The sequence below is a fragment of the Hemicordylus capensis genome, chromosome 14 (assembly GCF_027244095.1).
Source record: "Hemicordylus capensis ecotype Gifberg chromosome 14, rHemCap1.1.pri, whole genome shotgun sequence".
NCBI lineage: Eukaryota > Metazoa > Chordata > Lepidosauria > Squamata > Cordylidae > Hemicordylus > Hemicordylus capensis.
The window spans coordinates 2422341-2444052 of NC_069670.1; the positions used below are offsets into that span (position 1 = coordinate 2422341).

Below are 21712 nucleotides of genomic sequence, written 5' to 3' on the forward strand. Positions count from 1 at the left end.
GCCGTTTAACATGAGCCAGCACTCAAGTAATCTTGGGCTCCGTTAAGAGAACCATTGTGTGTGGACCACGAGAAGTATTAGTTTTATGTTATTGTTCATTGCCCAGAGACGAAAGTTTGGGGCGGTGTACAAATCTGATAGATAGATGGATGGATAGATAGACAGATAAATAAATGTTCAATTTGTGGTCCACTAAGACACCAAGATCCTTTTCACACATACTGTTCCAAGCCAGGTCTGCCTCATCATGTCCCTGCACATCTGATTTTTCATATCCAGATGCAGGACTTTACCTTTGTCTCTGCTGAACTTGTTGATTTTGACACCATATATTGAGCCCATCCAGATGGTTTTGAATCTTCATTCTGCCACCTAAGGTGTTAGCTTCATGACATCTGAAAATCGGATAAGCAAGTCCTAGTCTCCTCCATCCTCCCTGTCTCATATAAAAATGTTGAGCAAGATAAGGTCCAAGGCAGCAACCTGTGCCACTCCACTCCACATCTCTGTCCAGACTGACGTCGAGTCACCAAGGATCACTTTATAAAATAACCCTAGCCCTCAAAGGCAGTTTACTGTCTAATATTTTACAGTAGGGAGAGAAAATTGCACTTGGAGCCATAGCTGGACTTAGTAGTATAGAAAGTTGCCGTATGCAGAGTCAGACCCTTGGTCCATCTGGTTCAGCGTTGTCCACACTGACTGGCAGCAGCTCTCTAAGGTTTCAGACTCAGGAGTCTCTCCCAGCCCAACCTGTGAAGATGCTGCCAGGGATTGAACCTGGGGCCTTCTGCATGCTCCACCTCTAAGCTACAGCCCCATCCCCAAGGGGAATCTCTTACAGCAGACAGTGTTCACACGATAGTCACCCATCCAAATGCAAACCCAGGCAAAACCGGCTCTCCACCCTAACAATAATAAAACATATCATTCATCACTCTGTAATTTTTAATTATTGCATGGAGAACAACGGAATAAACAGCTTCACATTTCAGCTGACGTTCGCCAGTGTTACATCCCGGAATACTGCTAAATAATGCATAGGGACATAAGAAGCTGCCACATACTGAGTCGGACCATGGCTCTATCTAGCTCAGTATTGTCTACCCAGACTGGCAGCGGCTTCTCCAAGGTTGCAGGTAGGAATCTCAGCCCTATCTTGGAGACGCTGCCAGGGAGGGAACTTGGGACCTCAGACGCTCTTCCCAGAATGGCCCCATCCCCTAAGGGGACTCTCTTACAGTGCTCACACATGCATTCTCCCATTCCACTGCAAACCAGGGTGGTGGGCCCTGCTTAGCAAAGGGGGCAATTCCAGCTTGCTACCACAAGACCAGCTCTCATCGCAATATAACACAACTGGTACCCTGTATAGGAGTTGTAACTATACTTACAATGCTCTTATGCTGCACCCTAGGACCAAAGGCCAGTTTGCTCACCGGTGCGGCCTGCAGATGGTGGCCAGACAGATACCCCAGATGAGCAGCTCCCAAGTCAGGGCAAGTCAGTGGTAGCCCTGCGGTCCGATTCCTAAACCCCAAGGCCATGGATGGCGATCCTGCTCCTTCTCCGTGACTTTAATTTAAACCTTAAAAAAGAGAAACAACTAATTTATTCATTCATTCATTCATTCATCAAACTTATATACTGCCCAAACCTTCGTCTCTGGGCAGTTAACATAAAACAATTAAAACACCTACAAAAGGTAAAACAAATCAACAGTTTAAAATCAACCATAAAATTAAGACAGTTTTTAAACGCTGAGAAAGCTTGGGCGAAAAGATGGGTTTTCAGGTGTTTTTTGAAAACTGCCAGAGATGGGGAGGATCGTATCTCAGCTGAGAGCGCATTCCACAATCTCGGGGCAGTGACCGAGAAGGCCCATGATAGTGCCTGGCTGGAGGCGGACCAGCCAGCATGGTGTAGTGGTTAGAGCGCTGGACTAGGACCGAGGAGACCCGAGTTCAAATCTCCCTTCAGCCATGAGACTTGCTGGGTGACTCTGGGCCAGTCACTTCTCTCTCAGCCTAGCCTACTTCACAGGGTTGTTGTGAGGAGAAACGCAAGTATGCAGTACACCGCTCTGGGCTCCTTGGAGAAAGTGCGGGGTATAAAATGTAATAATCATCATCATCCTTGGATTCTTCCTCAAACCTGCAGCGGCTGCCAATGCCATGATACAATTGATAACTGCACAAGGTTCAAGCACCTGGTGCAAACGACACCAATTGATTACACCAAGAGGAGATCTAACTGACTTTATTATATTCCGAAGAATACAAGAAAGGTGATGCTCTATATCAAATGCAGCAAGGCAGAGTAACGGTTTTTAGCTGCAGCGTCTGCCATCCGACTGACCCTTTGCAGTTATCACAATCCCGACCTCTAAGGCAGAAAATCTCTGGGGTGGTTGTTTTTTTGGCGTTTTTTTTAAAGTTCCCATTCCTCCAGCCGCCTTTGCCTGGGCTGTCTTTCGGCCAGATCTTATGCACGCACGCCGGTTTGAAAAGAAGCGCCACGGGATTCAGTGGGACGACTTACACCCACATAAACGTGCAGGAGGCGCGGTAAAGGCCGGCGGCCATCGCGTGCAAACTTCCGCGTCAACGTGGAACTGGGGAGCATCTGCGTGGCTCTAAGGCCATGCGCGTCATTGCACTTTGCTGGACAGACTCCAGAGTAAATATTCAGACAGGGCCGCCGGGCTGTCATCTCCTGCAAACTGGAGAGAGACGGGGGTCACTGGCATTCCTGGGAGTTACTTCCGAGTCACCACGCGCGCAGGCTCCTGCCTCAACACACACACTCCTCTCCTGCAACATTGACATGCGCACGCGCCCCGACACCTTGTGCAGGGGGCCCTCTCCTTCCATCCATCCATCCATCCTGCGCGTCTTTGCGCACCGATTGCCGTTTGCAAAAAGCCCATTGGCGCTTAAGCTTGGAAGGAGAGCCACTCTCTTCCTCCCCATTGGTTGCCTTGGCGGTCATCACGTAAGACGATCCCGCCCTCCTAAGTGAATATGGTGGGGTTTTTTGAGGGGGGGGGGGCTTTTGTGGTTTTGTTTTCCAAGTTTGTCTGCTGCAACACCAAGCTCCACCTTCCTAAGCAGGCCATTGGTGAGTTCTTTCGCGATGCGGCTTCTCATTTGCCCTTGTCTCTCAAACACACACACCAGGGTAGGTTTCCCAGGGAGACCAGGAAGCTGAGCTGGAGGGAGTGTATTTTCCTCCTCCCCCTTCTTCCTCTTTGTAGATGAACCAGGAAGTAAAGTTTTGTCTCTCCAGCTTTTAAAATTAAGAAAAGCAAGAAGAAGGCGTCAGAACTGGAGGAAGGAAGAATAGAGTGATACAAGTAAGTCTGGAAAGCAATTTGTATCAAGGATTAAAGATTTAGTTCCCTCAGGTGCACAAAGGATTTTAGAGAGAGATATAGATTGTGTGTGTGTGTAAATTTTAGGGGTGGGAATAATCCCCCTCCCCAACTTAAATTCCCAGGTTATCAGAATAAAAGTCCTGATTGCATCTCGTGAAGTGATCTTTTGCCATTAGGGTTTCAGTCTTAATTTATTTTGTTTTTCTCTCCTGCTCCTGCAACGGTGCCTCTCACAGCAGCTTGAATGCAGAAATTAAAGTAGCCCTTTTATACACCCTTACAGAGGAGTAATTCTCCACGAAATTGGGGAAACCTACTACTGTATAAACATGTTTAGGATTGTGCTGTATGCCCCTTAAGCGTTAATTCCATTCCAGAAGAACCTTCACTGGTTAAACTTCCATCTGTCAGGCTGCTGTGAAATGCTCAGCAGTTCTTAAGGCAGGGGGCAGCCCCTTGTATGGAGGCATCCGGGCACTTAAAACAGCTAAGCACGTGTGCACACACAGATATCTGTGAAGTTTGATCTTTTCCATGGTTACTAAGAGTAAGTCCAACTGGCTTCACTGGATTCTGCTCCAAAGGAATGGATTGCCCCCTGAAATTATTTTTTAAAAATCCCACATCCAAGGAACTTAAGCTGGGATCTAATAATTACACATCCTTATGTTATGCTTGCAGTTGCCCTGTAAGAAATACTGAGAGAGAGAGCGAGAGAGTTCTGTTTGGGGTTTTCTCCCCCAAGGGTGACTAGAACCCTGTCTTCTCTCATTTTCCATGCCACTGTTCCTTGCCCATGAAAGGCATTGAAATGTTTATTGAGTCGCTGTCTGTTTATCGTAGGGGTAAAGAAGCTTGGAAGCTGTCACAGATTTGAGGGAATTAGCCTTCATAACTTCCCAAGTCGCTTACCTTCTAGTCTAAATTAATTGGGGATGGGGCTGTAGCTCAGTGCTAAAACATCCACTTTGCATGCAAGAGGTCCCAGGTTCAATCCCTGGCAGCATTTCCAAGTAGGGCTGGGAAGGACTCCTGCCTGAAACCTTGGAGAAGCTGCTGCCAGTCAGAGCAGGCAGTCCTGAGCTAGATGGGCCCACAATCTGACCCGGTATAAACCAACTTTCTAGTTTCTATTCCATCATGTGTTCTGAGTGGAACTGCCCTTAAAGATCGTCTACAGCTGGGCACAAAGTGCCCTGATTATATTTTGCTGGTTTTTAAATGCCCACACTGGTTACTGGTTTGTTTCCCAGTGTACTGCCTTTTTTTGTTTTAATCTATGAAGCCTTAACATGCCTGGATCCTCGTTGCTCAGGGAACATATTTCACTGTAAGTTTCTCCTCAAGTGTTGAGACTGTGCTGGGATCCAGCCTCTCTGGATGCTGCCTCGTCTTCAGCTAGGAGCGGTGTTTTTGATAATGGCTCCCCAAAAGCTCTGGAATGGCTGAACAGGTTTTCCTGTCCCTCTCTGCCTTTCAAAGGCTGGTGAAGACATTTTTACTTCCCTGGGGGAAGTATGAGAGAAAAGACATTTTATGGTTATGGGTGTGCTTCTGGGTGGTTGTTGTTTTCCTCTCTCTCTCTCTCTGGCTCAGTTTGCTTTTGTAGAGTTGTTGCATGTTTCTTCTTAATTTGCTTTGTAAACTGTTGTTTAGACATGTTTAGAAGTTGAAGACTGTTGTCTAAATATAGTAAATAAACAAAATAAATGAGAACAAGTGCTTGCTCATTTGTAGAGCTTTCTCTTCCTGGTTGCCTGGAGTCCATTCTTACTTGCTACAGCAGGCAACAAAGAAAGGACTATAGTACTGCCAGACCAGAGCTAAAGACAGAGCCAGTAAAATATAATCTGCAAATGGTGAAACTCTATTTAATTCCTGGTTCTCCTTGCCAGGGTTCAGCTCTGAAAATGGTGAAGCAATTGTACGGAAGAGTACCTCTGAGCAGGACCAAATAAACTTTCCCTTATCAGTGACTAACCAGTCATTTTGCAGATAGATTTATTTTTTTCAGTACAAGATTTATATTCTGGCTTTTGATACACACGCCAATATACTTTACAAAAACTCCATATTCTTATAATAGAGCAAAAATTAAAATCAAATAATCCCACAAAATCTCAAGAAATGATGATTCAGATGAACACTATCAAGGGCAAAATTCAGCAAAGGGAACACCAAATTACATCAAATGTTTGGTGAAATGTAAGTGATATAACCAAGTGTTGAATGCTGCAAAGAGGGAGCCAGAAAGGTCTCTTGGGGCAGGGAGTTTCACAGTCTGAGGGCTATGACCAAGAAGGCCCTGTTATGTTCCAAGTGGATCTCTGAAGGTAGAGAAACTCAAAGCAGGGTCCTCCAATGACAAATGAAGTGGGTGAGCAAATCCATAAGGCGAGAGAGTGCCTCTCCAGCAAAAAGGGTGTGGTTTCAGGCATGGTTGAGCCCCAGGACCTATTACTGTAGAAAACGAAGTAGTCATGAGGTTTTTAAAATGTGGCTCCAACAATAGTATGCATTAAGTAATAATTATTCATTAATGATGCCATCACAGTGCATGGTGTCTTACAAAGTACAAGAGGGCAGCAGACAATCTAAAACTTGACATGTGGGAAGCCACAGAGGTAGGGATGTGCACGGAGCTGGTGGGGGGTAACTTTAAGGGTGGGAGAGGGTCTCTCATTTCCCCCACCAGTGCTCACTGGAAAACTGGTCTGGCGGGGTGTACCTTCCTGCCGCCTCATCCGCTCTTCGGACTGGAAATGACAGGAAATAGTGCGTTGGCGCATGTGCGCACGCACACACCCAGTATGCGAGCGAGTGTAGCGCTGAGGTGGCAGCAGGGAGGTACGCTGCCAACCCACTGGCCTGGTTTTCCAGCGAGCAGCGGCAGCAGGAACGCGGGGCAGGGGGTATGTGTACCTTCCCCTGCCCTTAAAGTTGTCCCCCTCCCACCTTCGAACTCCCCGAACCGCCTGGTGTTCAAACCAGGCCCATAAAAGGGCCTCCGCACAGGTTCATGCACATCCCTCCACAGAGGAAGGGGAGAAAGAATAGAGGCAAGGGTAAACGGAGGAAGAATACATATTGTATGTCTCTGCCCGAGAGCGGGGCAGTTACAGTCTGCAGTTCCTCACAACCACGGTAATAGCAGAAGAAGGGGACAACTGAGGCACAACAAAGTAGATGGAGAACATGTGCTTATTTCAGCTGTGTGTACTTAGGTTTAACTATATTAAGCGATGGTTGTGCCAGCAGTTTCACAGAAAGGTTTTTTGGTGAAGAGTTTGGAGGAAATGAGGCAGAAACTGCCTTGGAGGCCTCCTGGGGAGGCACCTGTATCACCTCAAGAGGTTGAGGGGGAAAGTCCCAAGTTCCCTCCCTGGCGGCATCTCCAAGATAGGGCTGAGAGAGACTCCTGCCTGCAACCTTGGAGAAGCCGCTGCCAGCCTGTGCAGACAGTCCTGAGCGAGATGGACCAAGGGTCTGACTCGGGATATGGCAGCTTCCTATGTCACCCGAAATGATTCTGAGGCCTGTGTTTGCTCTTAGACTCCACGAAGTAACCATGACAACGTTAATTCACCGAGGGCGGCGTGCGGATGTCGGGAGGAGCGGCGAGAAGCGACCAGAGGGCGAGGAGGACGCTGAATTAGACCAGAGCTTGGGCGAGGAGGATTCTGGCGACTGCAAAGACATCCGCCTCACGCTCATGGAGGAAGTCCTGTTGCTAGGACTGAAGGACAAAGAGGTAGGAAAATACCGTGGCAACTTCCAGGTTTTGGGTCCTTTGCAGGGAAGAGGAGGAGGAAGAAGAGGGCCAGTCCTGCGGTCGCGAGCATGAATTGTCCTCTTGGCTAAGCCGAGTCCCCGTGGCTTGCATTTGGATGGGAAACCACATCAGACTGCTGTCTGCTGTAATCCCCTCAGCAGATGGGCCTCTGTAGCTCAGTGCTTGAATGCAGAAGGTCCCAAGTTCGCTTCCCGTCAGCATCCCCAGGTAGGACTGGGCAACGCTGCCGCCTGAGGCCGTGGAGAGCCACTACCAGTCAGGGTAGACAACGCTGAGTCAGATGCACTGCTCCCTCTAAGGCCTGTACATGTGTGTGCGCTCACACATTTTTCTCAGATAATTTTAGTTCCCACTCAGGTTGAATCAGGAAGGCCCCACTCTGAATACACGTGCACACACATTGCCTTGATACTGCTGCCTAGAAAAAACGCATTCTGCACACAGATGAAAAAAAAAATGAGAGAACACTGGTTAGATGTTTAAAACACTTGTGTTAAAGTGGTGATTCTCTTGTATTTAGCAGGAGCAGAGCAACTGGCCCTCTCCAGCCCCAGCACAGCATCCCTCCAGTGGCTGTTGCTGGTATTTGCCTTATGTTTCTTTTCGGTTGAGAGCCCTTTGGGGACAGGAGACCATTTTATTTATGTGTTTTTCTTTGTAAGCCTAGGGACTACAGGGACACGAGGGCGTCTAGGGATGGTGGCCTTTGCCACCCTAACAACAGCTTGTCAATCAGGATGTTGTGCCAAACCATAGTTAAGCATTTTTTAAAAACCTCTTTGTTTACTACATTTAGATCCCACTCTTCCTCCAGGAAGCCCAAAGCGCTGTAGATGGTTTATCCTCAGCCTGTTGGGCAGGTTAGGCTGGAAGAGAAGTGAATGACCCAGAGTCATCTAGTCAGGTTCATGGCTGAAGGGGGATTTGAACTCAGGTCTCCCCAGTCCTAGTCCAACATTCTGACTCAAGGGTGGCCCTCCAGTGGTTCTTCTGAATTATAACCACAGCATGGGAGGAGAGCTGGTAGCAAGCATGAATTGTCCCCTCTGCTAAGCAGGTTCCACCCTGGCATTCATTTGAATGGGAGACTACATATGAGTACTGTAAGATATTCCCTTCAGGGGATGGGGCCGCTCCGGGGAGAGCATCTGCCTGCTCCCAAGTTCCTTCTCTGGCAGCATCTCCAAGATAGAGCTGAGAGAGACTTCTGCCTTCAATCTTGGAGAAGCCGCTGCCAGTCTGTGTAGACCATACTGAGCTAGATAGACCAATGGTCTGACTCCGTATACGGCAGCTTCCTATATTCCTATCATCTCCAGCCACAATAAATTTTGGCTGGGGTTGATGGGAGTTGTAGTTCAGCAGCAGCTGGAGGGCCAATTTCTCCCACTCCTGCTCTAACTACTACACCACACTGTCTTTCATTAAAAGATAGTTAGATACCATCACTTAAGGAAATTCATTTTTAAAAAACTCTCTTAAAGGGGCATGGGTGAAATAATAAAGTGGGCTGGGTACTACCCATTTTTGTCTGAATTTGGTATCGGGAGGAAACTGTGTCCTGAGGACGTCCTATTTTTCAGGAAGGCGGGAGAGGGACTTCCTAGTTCTCATGACTGAGAAGATAAAATGTGATCACATATGGACAATTCATGTTGGGAAACCTCAGGAGTGAGAGCCTGAGGTGGGAGTGGATGAGGAGAGTTGGGGTTCCAGTGAGGGGGACAGCAGGAATCCCTTTCCTGCCCAATTTTTTTTTCCTTATCCAGTAGAACAGATTCTGCAAAAAGTGCGTAGGATTCTGTCCTCACTCAGCTGGGATATAACAGGGCTGTAGAACGTCATGATTGTAGAGTGCAAAAGTCGGCAGGGTGCATTTTTAAACCAGTTCTAAACTGACCCAACTGGTATGTTTGGATCATCTAGACAGCTCTGTTTTGATGGTTATTCCCCCCTTTTTGCAACAAATTTCCTATTTCGGGTGTGTCTGAAATCCACCCCGGCAATGCCCTGTTAGTAACATTCAGTTAGTAGTTCCGAGCAGGTTTTAATTCATGGTATATTTTTGGAGATGAGGGAAACCTGTACAGGCCTTAACCACAGATCAAATCTAGAAACAACGTCCCCTTGCAGAAAGACTAGGATGGTTTCCCCAACTTCTAGATCATTTGTGAACAAGTTAAAGAGCACTGGTCCCAATCCCAATACAGATCCCTGGGGGACCCTGCTTCTTACTTTCCTCCATTGTGAAAACTGTCCATTTATTCCTACCCTCTGTTTCCAGTCACTTAGTCAGTTACCAATCCACACATGAACCTGTCACCTTATCCCATGACTGCTAGGTTTATTCAAGAGCCTTTTGTGGGGAACTCTGTCAAAAGCTTTTTGGAAGTCCAAGGATACTATAGCAACTGGATCACCTTATCCGCATGCCTGTTGACATTCTCAAAAGGTTAGTGAGGCAAAACTTGCCCTTGCGGAAGTCATGCTGGCTCTCCTTCAGCAAGACCCGTTCTTCCATATGTTTAACAATTTTGTCCTCAAGTATGCTTTCCAACAATTTATCCAGCACAGAAGCTAACCTAACCAGCCTGTAGTTTCCCGGATGCCCCCGCATCCCTTTTTGAAAATGGGAGTTGTGTTGGCTACTTTCCAGTCCTCTGGCACAGAGCCAGACTGTAGGGACAAGTTACACATTTTTGCTAGGAGATCAGCAATTTCACATTTGCGTTCCTTTAGAACTCTTGGGTGGATGCCATCTGGCCCTGGTGATTTGTTAACTTTTAGTTTCTCAAGAAAGTTTAGAGCATCCTCTCTCGTTCCCTCAAATTTGGCCCCATTCTTCAGCCTCCAAGCCTGAGAAGCTCAGTTCTGGAGTGGTATATAGTCAGTATCCTCCGCCATGAAGACAGATGCAAAGAACTTGTTCGGCTTCTCTGCAATCTCTTAATCCTCCTGAATAATCCCTTTCACGCCCTCATCATCTAAGGGCCCGTCCACCTCCCTGGAAGGTTTTCTGCTACTGATATATTGCTATCCCCCTTGACACTTCTAGCTAAACACTCCTCAGACGTTTTGCATTCCTTATGGTCTCCTTGTATTTCTTTTGCCAGAGTTCTCTTTTTGTTCTCTTCATTTGGGCAGGATTTCTATTTTCTGAAGGAAGTCGTCTTCCCTTTTATCGCTTCCCTGACTCTACTTGAGATTTTCTTAATGAAAGGCGGGGTATACATTTGACAATAAATAAAATTAAAACAAATACTTGTTAGCCATGCCGGTCCCTCCTGAACTTGGTGGTGCCTTTCCTCCTTCTTGGCATACATACCAACTGAGCTTCTATTATTCTGGCTCCATGCTTTCTGGAGCGGTTTGAACCTCCTGACTTTCCCTTTCTGCTTCCTTTTTACCAGTCCCCTCATTTTTGAGACGTTTTCTCTTCTGAAGTCCAGCACATCTGTATTGGACTTCCTTGGCAGTGCTCCACTCGCATATAAGCCGAATTGGACCACACTCTGGTAACACTTGCCTGCGGAAGGGTACAGCTTTAGGGATGGGGTCATAGCTCAGTGGCAGAACATCCAAGGTTCCCTCCCTGGCAGCATCTCCAGGTAGGGCTGGGAGAGCCTCTGCCAGTCAGTGTAGACCAGGCCTGCTCAACTTCGGCCCTCCTGCAGATGTTGGCCTACAATTCCCATAATTCCTGGCTATTGGCTGCTGTGGCTGAGAATTATGGGAGTTGTAGTCCAAAAACAGCTGGGGGGCCTAAGTTGAGCAGGCCTGGTGTAGACAGTACTGAGCTAGATGGCCCAATGGTGACATAAGGCCGCTTCCTGTGTTCCTGAAGTCCTTGCCCCTACCTTCTGGAAGCCCCATGTTGGGTAACTATGTATGAGCGCGGTCAGAGATTCCCTTTAGAGCAGTGATTTGTAAGGTGGGGTCCACCAGATGTTGCTGAACTACAACTCCCAGCATCCCCAGGCACCATTTATTGTTCAGCAACATCTGGCAGACCCCCCACATTAAGAACCACCGCTTTAGAGGATGGGGCTAAAGCTCAGCGCGAGAGCCTCTGCTTTGCATGCAGAAGGTCCGAGGTTTACTCCCTGGCAGCATCTCCAGGTTGGGCTGGGAGAGCCTCCTGCCTGAAACCTTGGAGAGCTGCTGCCAGCCTGTGTAGACAGTACTGAGCGAGATGGACCAAGGGTCTAACTCCGTATATGGCAGCTTGCTGTCTTCTCTTAAAAGGGGTCAGCAGGGCTAGGAAAGACCAGTGCCCTAGTCCTTGAAGAGCTGCCCTTTGAAACTGCTTGCCCGTCTGTCCTGGGCAAGAAAGACCTCTAGCCAGGTAACTACTTGCCCTTTGGGAAAAGATTCAATTAAATAGTCATATCATTGCGCCAGCTGTACCTGTTTTGTGCTTTGCTCTTCCCCTGAGAGTGTTCATTTCTCACCTTCCTGCTGTAACCATAGGAGCTTTTTCACATCATCGCACCAAACAGCATGTTCCGCAGCAGCTTGTAGACTTTATTAGCTGAGGAACCGGGTTAGGCCCTCTGTGTCGGTTATTAAGGGCATTGACCCTTTCCAGGGATCACTGTTGTCTCGTGGTCTTCAATTCATCCCAGTTCTTGGAATTGTAAGCATTTTCCCCGAAATTAGAGGACTTGCTCCATAGAAGAGGATGTTTCTCACCCCCGTGATTGCAGAAGGAATGCTTAGGGAAATGAGCCCAGGGCCTCTGGTAGCAGAGGGGAAGGCATTCTGGGGATAAAGGAGAACATCCAGTGCAGCTGTGAAGTGCCCCATGGAGCTGAGGATATATTCTGGGTCAATGTTATACCGCCCTGGGACCTTTTTGTATGAGGTGGTGTGTGTGTGTGTGTGTGTATGTGTGTATGTGTGTGTGTGTGTGTATATATATATATATATATATATATATATATATATATATATATACGCGTACTAAATAATAAATAAATCTATTGGGAGTGTCTGTTTTATGGAACTGATATGACGATAGAAAATACATCTACAGGTTATACAGGGACAAAAGCCTTGTACAGATGTAACACTCAACCAAGGTTAGTCTGAACTGTGGTTTGTTGCCTTAACCCTGGTTAAGATCCCAGACACAGGGACTATTCTCACGATCAGGCAAAATCGGGCTAGGGGAGCCTAGCCCGATTTTGCCTGATCGTGTAAACCACCAGGCTCGCAGGCAGGTGAGACCGGTGGCTTACTAGCGGCAGCCCGCTTTTTTAGCCCTCCCCAAAGCCCGGGTTTGCAGAGTGAGCGCTCCGCAAACCTGGGCTTCCCGATCGTGAGTAGCCGCAGCGTGGCTCTGCGCCATGGCTACTCACAAGTAGACCCCCAGAGGGGAGGCGAAAAGCTGTCTTCCGGCTCCGGGGGTCTCCCCATATGCCCTTCGTGCTTATGCCCCGAGATTGTGGAATGCGCTCCCTGCTGAGATACGATCCTCCCCATCTCTGGCAATTTTCAGAAAACACCTGAAAACACATCTCTTCAGCCAGACTTTCTCAGCTTTTTAATACTTGTTTTTAAATTGTTCTGATTATTTAATTGTTGTTTTATGATGTTTTTAGTGGTTAATCATTGTTTTATGCTTTATAATTTTTGTTTTAATTATTAACTTATTTTAATGGTGTTTTAATGTAAACCGCCCTGAGCCTTTTGGAGGGGCGGTATAAAAGTTTTAATAATAAATAAATAATACTCGAGCTTCCAGGGGCCACGCAGCCCCAGCCCCCACCGGCTCCGTCACGGAGCCAGCAATCATGTGGGCGGCTGATCCAGCTGCCCAGGGCTCCCATCCTGATCGTCTGCAGGGAGAGCGGGCCCGCTTCTCTTCCAAAACCGTCCATCGTCTCTCTGTTTCCCTTCCATCGTCTCTCTGTTTTAAATGAATTTTGTGTACGTCTTGACTTTTGTGTGAATTTTTTGTCTGTCTTTGCTTGCTTGTTAACTGCTTTGAGACTTTTGTAGTAGGTGGTATACAAATGTATTGAAAAAAATAAGTAGAGTTCTCTCTGCAGCACACACACTATGGTTCAGGCAGTTTCTGCTTCTCTAGCCTCTCTGCTCGAAAGGTGGCATTCGGGTCTCCCTTAAAGAGAATGGATTTTCTATCGCCCCTTAAGTGCCCTGGCTGCAGAAGAGTCCTGGATCCATTAATTCACCTTGAACATTTGCCCTAAAAACAGCTCACTTAGGATTGGCATTTGACAGTTGGAGGGATTTGACCCCAGGAACTGTGTGTCTGTTTTGAGATTTGGAGTTGCGATGGATCATACAGGAACTGTAATTTGTTTGTTCCTGTTCAGTGCTTTCAGACTAGTTCCTCAGCCATATTTCTCTGCCAGGGTGGGGCATGGTTGCCAGATGTAATTGTCAAACTTTGCAACCAAAGGAGAAAGCTGCAGTCTGGAGAGAACACAGTTTCACTGGGGTCCTTTAAAGGCAGCTGTGAAATTATTCCTAGCCTATTTTAGTTACTGTTGAAGTAACTATTTTTACAGTATTTTCCTAGCCTATTTTAGTTGAAGTAACTATTTTTACAGTATTTATTTGGAATCAATGGGGCTGGATGCCAAAGTAAGTAGATTTAGGGTTTGGCCGTAGCTCTGTTTCTTTTTCCCTGTCCTTGTGTCAGATCAGTTTCAAATAGACCTGAAAATAACCTAGGTCATAAAATGTTAATTTACAAATACTGAACTGAGTGTGCATGAACACAAATGTCAAACTTAATATTTGAAATCCAAATTTTGTTCTACTTCATAAGAGCAGCTCTGCTGGATCAGGCCCAAGAATGCCCATCTAGTCCAGCATCTTGTTTCCCACAGAGGCCCACCAGATGCCTCTGAGAAGCCCACAGGTAAGAGGTGAAGGCATACCTTCTCTCCTGCTGTTGCTCCCCTCCATCTGGTATTTAGAGGCATCTTGCCTCTGCGGCTGGAGGTGGCCCCTAGCCACCAGACTAGTAGCCATTGATAGATGTGTCCTCCATGAATTTATCTAAGGCTCTTTGGGACCCAACGCCCTTGTCGGTTTCCTTGAGGAGACAAAGGAAAGGTCGCATGCACAAGAGTTTCTCTTTTTGGGTGCTTCCAGAATGCTCTGTTATCCAAGATCCTCTTGGCAGTTGTGCCACAAGGAAGTGTAAGGATTTTTTAAAAGGCTAAATAAAGAATTCACTGGAGCTGTTAAAGAAGTGTTTGCCAAGGTCAAAGTGTCTTATGTAAACCCGGGCTGTATCTGAGTTAGTTAACCCTTTTGTAGGATGAAACAAGCAATGGGCTGAGTCAAATGGGTGACATGAATCAGGGGCCTAGTATTTGCACAGAAATATGTGCAAACAACTGAACAACAGCAGTGTCATGTATATGACACCCCTGAGGGGGAGAGGTGTGTGCTAGCTGAGAACATGTACTTCATCCCAACCGGACCTCTCGCCCAACAAAGTGAACGCCTCTGGTCCTAGCCTCTGCTAGGCCAAGTTTAAAAAAATGAAGAAGAGGGACTCTTTCTCCCCACTCCCCCACACCATCGCAAAATATCTCTCTTGTCACAAAAAGGGAAAGCAGCCTCAATACTCAGTCACTGACATCAAGTCAAGGCCCACCACTTCATTAGAAGGTTCCCAGTTGCGAGGGCAGTAGCAAATACACAACACCGTTCCCCTCTCTCCAGGAATACAGCTTGCACCAAAGGCATTTCCTTCCCTGTTGTTTTTCACTGCACAATAGTATCCTCTCCAGTTCTTTCCCATCTGCCCCATAACACTGGTACAGGCCTCTGTTATACAGTTTCACTCTCCCTCTGCGCCCACCCACTCCCCATCCCCAGTCATGAAACTGATGATCTCATTGCCATGCCCAGTTCTGTTTTGACTGGGAGGGAATCAGTGAAGGCTATATACGGAGTGTCCCACAACAAATGCTGTTCTTGGCAAAAAAAAAGGGGGGGGGAGGCTTTTCTGGGGCCACTAGGGCTCTGCTCAGGCCCCCCTGTCCATTTTTGAACCAACACCCACCAGCAACTGAATGCTCTCCAGAACACTCTCCAACTTCTAATACTTGAAGATATACTCTCTGTATTCATGGAAATTCAATTCTCTCTCCCTGTCTCCTTCCCCGCCCCCTTCTTTTCTTTTCTTTTTGGTGGTGGCGGGATTCTTTTTATTTATTTTTATATCAGAGAAACAAAAATTGAAACAATACAAACACAGGGAAAATATGTCACAATAAGCAATACAAAGAAATACTATCCAATGGTGTTAAATTGCACCAGTTGAGAGTAAAGGTAGAATGCTCCCTTGCACTTTGTCAGTCCAAAAACTGATTAGACTCCAGTTTAAATATAAAATAATCTTTCAGCTGTCTACTTTCCTGCATTCAGATATAATTTGTTAGTTTAACCATCACTACCAGATCTCAGATCTTGATGAACCAACCATCCTGAGAAGGGGAATTCTGTTCTTAACCATCATGGCTGATCAGAACAGCCTTGCTGAATGGAGTCGGAGAAACAGAGGAAGCTGCCTTATACCAAGTCAAAACTTTGGTCCATCTCTCTCAGTATTGTCTACCTGACAGTGACTGGCTGCAGCTCTCTAAGATTTCAGGCAGGAGTTTGTCCCAGCCCTACCTGGAGATGCTGCCAGGGACTGAACCTGGGACCTTCTGCTTGCAAAGTGGATGCTCTGCCACTGAGCTATATGGCCCCATCCCCTAAGGGAAATATCTTACAGCAGACTTAGCTTGCATGTAGTCACCCATCCAAGTGCTAACTAGGGCAGACCATGCTTAGCAAGGGGTCCAACTGGTGTTCACTGCCACAAGACCAGCAGGATACTTGAAGGTGAAGACTTGCTTCCAATGATATCATAATTGGACTGAAATGTGTGATAATGGTGTTGATGGAACTGGGTAGGAACAGGATCCTTGGACAGGGGACTCACGTACTGCAGGGCAGGAGGTTGTTTTGAAAATTCCTCTGGGGAACCTGTTGCTATTGGGATCCATCCGTTGCTGATTAGGGATGTACATGGACTGGTTTGGTGGTCTCTGCGCAGATCGCTGGACCGGTTCGGAAGACTGGCATTCGGACCGGTTCGGAAGACTGGCATTCGGACCGGTTCGGAGGCAGGGAGGGGGTTGCTTTAAGGCACAGGGAGGGTTACCTCCCCCACTGCGTTTCCCCCGCTGGCACTGCTGTCAACATTGCAGATGGGGGCAGCCGTATACCCTCTTTCCATTGCGCAGGCGCGCCATCCACTTCTGGTATTACACTGATCAGGGCAGTAAGAGGGTATACAGCAGGGCTGCTCAACTTCGGCCCTCCTGCAGATGTTGGCCTACAATTCCCATAATCCCAGGCTATTGGCCACTGTGTGTGGGGATTATGGGAGTTGTAGTTCAAAAACAGCTGGGGGGCCTAAGTTGAGCAGGCCTGGTATACAGCCACCCCGCGCCAGCAATTTTTACGACAGCCGCGGCAGGGGAGGTAAGGACACCCTCCCCGCTCCTTCAAGCAACCCTCTCGGGAGTGCACAGAACCGATTCCGCGCCCATCCCTATTGCTGATGTGTGTGCCTTCTCTTCTTCTCCCCTTCCTCCTTAGGGCTATACGTCTTTCTGGAATGACTGCATCTCTTCCGGACTGCGGGGGGGCATCCTCATTGAGCTGGCAATGAGAGGAAGGATACAGCTTGAGCCACAAACGATGCGGAAAAAGCGGCTGCTGGACCGGAAGGTGAGATTGCTGCACGGGGCCCCCCTTTCCCTCTCTGCAAGGTGGCTTGGAGGTTTGGGCTTGTAAAATGCCTCTCTGGCCGACGGGTCTAGCAGAGGTTGTGTTTCTCCACTGCTCTTGTCTCCTAGGTCCATCTAAAATCTGATGCCCCGACTGGGGATGTCCTCTTGGACGAAACACTCCGCCACCTCAAAGCCACGGAGTCTCCCGAGACTGTGCAGACCTGGATTGAGTTGCTGACAGGTGAGGGGAACGGCTTCCGTGGCTCTGCCTGGCTGCTAAGCCTGCCCTTCTGGCTTCTGCTGCTGTCCCCCTGCCCGTCATTCCTCCTCCCCATCCCTTGCTTATCCATATGTCCCTGGGGTCAGTACCCCTGATAACTGAGCAAAGAGGCACCTTTTTAAAGTGACGATTCTCTTCTGTTTATTGGGGGAGAGCAACTGGCCCTCTCCGTCCCCAGCACAGCATCCCTCCAGTGGCTGTTGCTCGTGGCTGTCTTGTGTTTCTTTTTCAGATTGTGAGCCCTTTGGGGCCAGTTGCTCTCCCCCTGCTAGCTAAAGAGAGCCACCACTTTTGAAAGTTGCCTCTTCTGTTCACTTAGCGTGGGTCTAACCCTTTTGTAGCCTGGAAATGGGCATATGAGACCAGGGATTCTCACCGTTGGGTCCCCAGATGTTATTGGACTTCAGTTCCCATAATCCCCAACCAAAAGCCACTGGGGCTGGGGATTATGGGAGCTGAAGTCCAGTAACATCTGGGGACCCGACGTTGAGAATCCCTGTATTAGACACGCTGTGGAAACATGGACCCGCAAATAGCGGTTCCACAGATAACGAGGTCCTACTGTTTATTTACCCCAAAGCAAGAGGACTCTGAATTTAAGAGTTCTTTTAACATCAACAAAGTTGGGAAAAGCCTAGTCTTCGATTCAGATAAATACCGTACTGCGTCTCTCTCCTGCCCCTTCGTACAGGGCGCTCAGGGCAACATATATTCGTTTTCTGTCCTCTTTCCCCTCCCTGCCGCTTTGTTTCATCTTATCTTCTTGACAGCCCTGCGAGGTAGGTTGGTTTAAGAGGTCCTGATTGACCCAGGGATTTGAACCTGAATATTCTCAATCCAGCACTTTCCACACGAAGGCTCCAGAGGCATGAGAGGAGAGGAGAGCTGGTCTGGAGAGGAGAGCTGGTCTTGTGGTAGCAAGCATGACTTGTCCCCATAGCTAAGCAGGGTCTGCCCTGGTTGCATCTGAATGGGAGACTTGATGTGTGAGCACTGCAAGAGATTCCCCTCAGGGGATGAATCCGCTCTGGGAAGAGCAGAAGGTTTCAAGTTCCCTCCCTGGCAGCATCTCCAAGATCAGGCTGAGAGAGACTCCTGCCTGCAACCTTGGAGAAGCCGCTGCCAGTATGTGAAGACAATATTGAACTAGATAGACCAATGGTCTGACTCAGTATATGGCAGCTTCCTGTGTTCCTAGAGGCATTCTTCATCTTAGGTGTGGCTGGACAGACAGCGCAGAGTCCTCTGCCAGCTGGGAAATGTAGATTTGGCCACTGTCAGTCACTGAAACCTGATTAAAAAGCCCAACTCAAAACTGGACTGCAACACAGCAATAAGAGCCCAAGTCACTGCCTCAAACTGTCTGGGCCAACTCCAGCTGGTTTCACCTGGCACTGAATGCATTAAATGGTTGTTAGTTAACTTGTTCTGAAACTGATTGCCAGGAACATTAGGACTGACGAAAGGAAGGACTTTTTCACACAGCACATAATTTAATCTCTGGAATGCTCTGGCACAGAATGTGGCGACGGCTTTAAGTGGGGCTTAGTCAAGTTCATGGAGGGCAGGTCTCTCCGTGGCTGCTCGCAGAGGTAAGATGCCTCTGAATACCAGTTGCAGAGGAGCAACGGCAGGAAAGAAGACATGCCTTCATCTCCTGGTTGGGGGGTTTCCCAGGGTGGGAATCAGCGGGCTGGACTAGATTGGCCTTGGGCCTGATCCTGCAAAGCATGTTCTTATGCCATTGACAAGGTGGTGGGGTTGTCAGGGCTTGGGTGGGCCTGGGCTCCCCCTAAATTCTTCTCCTCTCCCTCTCTCTCTCCCCCCCCCTTTATATATTATCTAAGACATACCCATGGCTAATCCATGCATGGCAGCTCTTGCAAGAGTTTGTGAGTGAGGGGAGGAGGAGAGGAAAGTGATGGCGGCGGGGAACATAAGGCTAGCGAACGGGCAGGTGGGGAGAGAAAGCGGCAGCGGCCAGGGGGTGGGGAGGCAGCAAAAGCAGTGGCTGGCAGAGGGGGAGAAAACGGCGGGCAGCCGGAAAAGGCGGCTGGCCAGAGAGAAAAAGCGGGGGGGGGGAGACAGAAGAGGAGTGGGGAGGGCTGAGAACGAGGTGCAGATGCTCTGCACCAAGGCCAGCTAGGTTTTGTTTTGTTTTTGTTTTACAAATAAGCAGGCTGCAAGCTGTCTAGCCCCCAACCCCCTGCCACTACTCTCTCTCTATCTCTCTTTTTTTTTTTTTTGGTCTCTCCGCTAAATTTATAGACTGACTGCCTACAGGCCTGATTGTGTCTCTTGTTAAGCCCTCCTTATGGATCCCCGTGGGTGGAATATAAATATTTTGATGTGCTTTTAAAAAATAAACTTTCGAATGTTTCTAAGAACCCTACTCATGCTCTCCCGCAGGCGAAACCTGGAACCCCTTCAAGCTGCAGTACCAGCTGCGCAACGTCCGCGAGCGGATCGCCAAGAACCTGGTGGAGAAGGGCATCTTGACGACCGAGAAGCAGAACTTCCTCCTCTTCGACATGACCACCCACCCGGTCACCAACACCACGGAGAAGCAGCGCTTGGTGAAGAAGCTCCAGGAGAGCGTTCTAGACCGGTGGGTCAACGACCCCCACCGCATGGACAGGAGGACCTTGGCGCTGCTAGTCCTGGCCCACGCGTCCGACGTGCTGGAGAATGTCTTCGCTAACCTGGTGGATGAGAAATACGACGTGGCCATGAACAGGTCCAAGGACCTGCTAGATAGGGACCCTGAGGTGGAGGCGGCTAAAGCGACCGGCATGGAGATGATCTGGGCTGTCCTGGCAGCCTTCAACAAGTCCTAAGTCTTCCGGGCAAAAGAACGGCTGGTTGGAACGAGCTTCACCTTTTCTCTCTAGGAATGGACTCTATGGAATCTTCCCCTGCTCCTGAGCAGGGAGCGTTAGGGGCTCTCCTCTTGCCACGCCCACCCCAAACGCTGGGCATGGTGGACAACGTTCTCTGATAGGAATGCCTGTACCTTTGCCACCATCACCACTTTTCCTTGGATTTGGGGACTGCTGGATTGCAAGAAAGAGCAAATAATTGTTTGTGTCTCTTGTCCCGCCCCGCCCACACCCAATTTTTTCCCTACTTATCAAGCTAAATGAAGGTCTGTGTCTGATAGAACTGGATTGAGCCATGTTACTTTTTCTTTCTCTCTCTCTTTCTCTTTGAAAGCATTTCCCCCCCCCCATTCCTTTTTTGTGTGTTAGTGGGGGGTGGATTTCCGTCTGTGTGCGATGTATGGGTCTTGTTCAGTTTTGGTTCTGTTTTTGTTTTATCCTACAGGATTCGGTTTCGCCCAGTCTCATGTTTTGATCCGAGTTGCTTCAACTCTTGTGCTGTACTCCTTGTGTGTGTTGAAAAAGAGCATTACAGCACAATCTCTATGCAATCTGTTGTGTGTTTTTCCAGTTCTGAAGATTCTCCTCGGCCCTCCATATTCATAAGCCTTTCCTAGCATGCTGCAAGAATACCCATAATAAGGGCCTCTTTGGGAACTTTTGTTGGAACGTGATATATAAATATCTATGGTGGTGGTCGTGGCACAAAGGAAGCTCTCTTATACTGAGTCAAACCTTTGGTCCATCTAGCTCAGTCTTGTATTGTCTACACCTGTGGTTCCCAACCTGGGTTCCTCCAGATGTTGCTGGACTACAACTCCCAGCATCCCCAGCCAAAATTGTAGCTGCAGATGATGGGAGTTGTAGTTCAGCAACATCTGGAGGAACCCAAGTTGGGAACCACTGGTCTATACTGCAGCAGCTCTCCAAGGCTGCAGCAGGAGTCTTTCCCATCCATACCTAGAATTTCTCTATGTTAGGGACATAGGAAGCTGCCATATACTGAGTCAGACCATTGGTCCATCCAGCTCAGTATTGTCTACCCAGACTGGCAGCGGCTTCTCCAAGGCTGCAGACAGAAATCTCTCCCAGCCCTATCTTGGAGATGCTGCCAGGTAGGGAACTTGGAGCCTATATGCTCTTCCCAGAGAGGCCTCATCCCCTAAGGGGAATATCTTGCAGAGCTCAGAGTATTGGACTAGGACCGGAGAGACCTAAGTTCCCCATCCAGCCATAGAAACATAGGAAGCTGCCATATACTGAGTCAGACCTTTGGTCTATCTAGCTCAGTATGGTCACTCCATCCCAAAGGGGAATCTCTTACAGTGCTCACACATTAAGTCTCCCATTCAAATGCAACCAGGGCAGACCCTGCTTAGCTAGGGGGACAAGTCCTGCTTGCTACCACCAGACCAGCTCTCCTCACCCACTCCGGCTGTGTTCCTCTGATCTACTTCAGCAAGGCTCCTATGTTCTTATTAGCCATGTTTATTAAGAATAGAAGAGCCTTCTGAATTGGACCATAGGAACATAGGAAGCTGCCTTATACTGAATCAGACTGTTGGTCCATCTAGCTCAGTATTGTCTTCACTGACTGGCAGCAGATCTGCA

General features: G+C 48.2%; 1 protein-coding gene across 3 annotated transcripts; it reads left to right on the forward strand.

The window, feature by feature from the left end:
• The first annotated feature begins 3067 nt into the window (after positions 1-3067).
• On the forward strand, positions 3068-20652 carry GOLPH3L (golgi phosphoprotein 3 like). Of its 3 annotated transcripts, none has more exons than XM_053277305.1 (5): positions 3068-3120; positions 6929-7127; positions 16809-16940; positions 17069-17183; positions 19632-20652. In XM_053277305.1, exons 2-5 carry the CDS (start codon positions 6945-6947, stop codon positions 20057-20059), a joined length of 858 nt encoding a protein of 285 aa, XP_053133280.1. In that variant the 5' UTR covers positions 3068-3120; positions 6929-6944; the 3' UTR covers positions 20060-20652. The 3 variants fall into 3 exon arrangements, with proteins under 3 accessions (XP_053133280.1, XP_053133279.1, XP_053133278.1); XM_053277304.1 differs by lacking the exon at positions 3068-3120 and adding an exon at positions 3166-3355; XM_053277303.1 differs by lacking the exon at positions 3068-3120 and adding an exon at positions 4688-4706.
• Positions 20653-21712: the final 1060 nt, after the last annotated feature.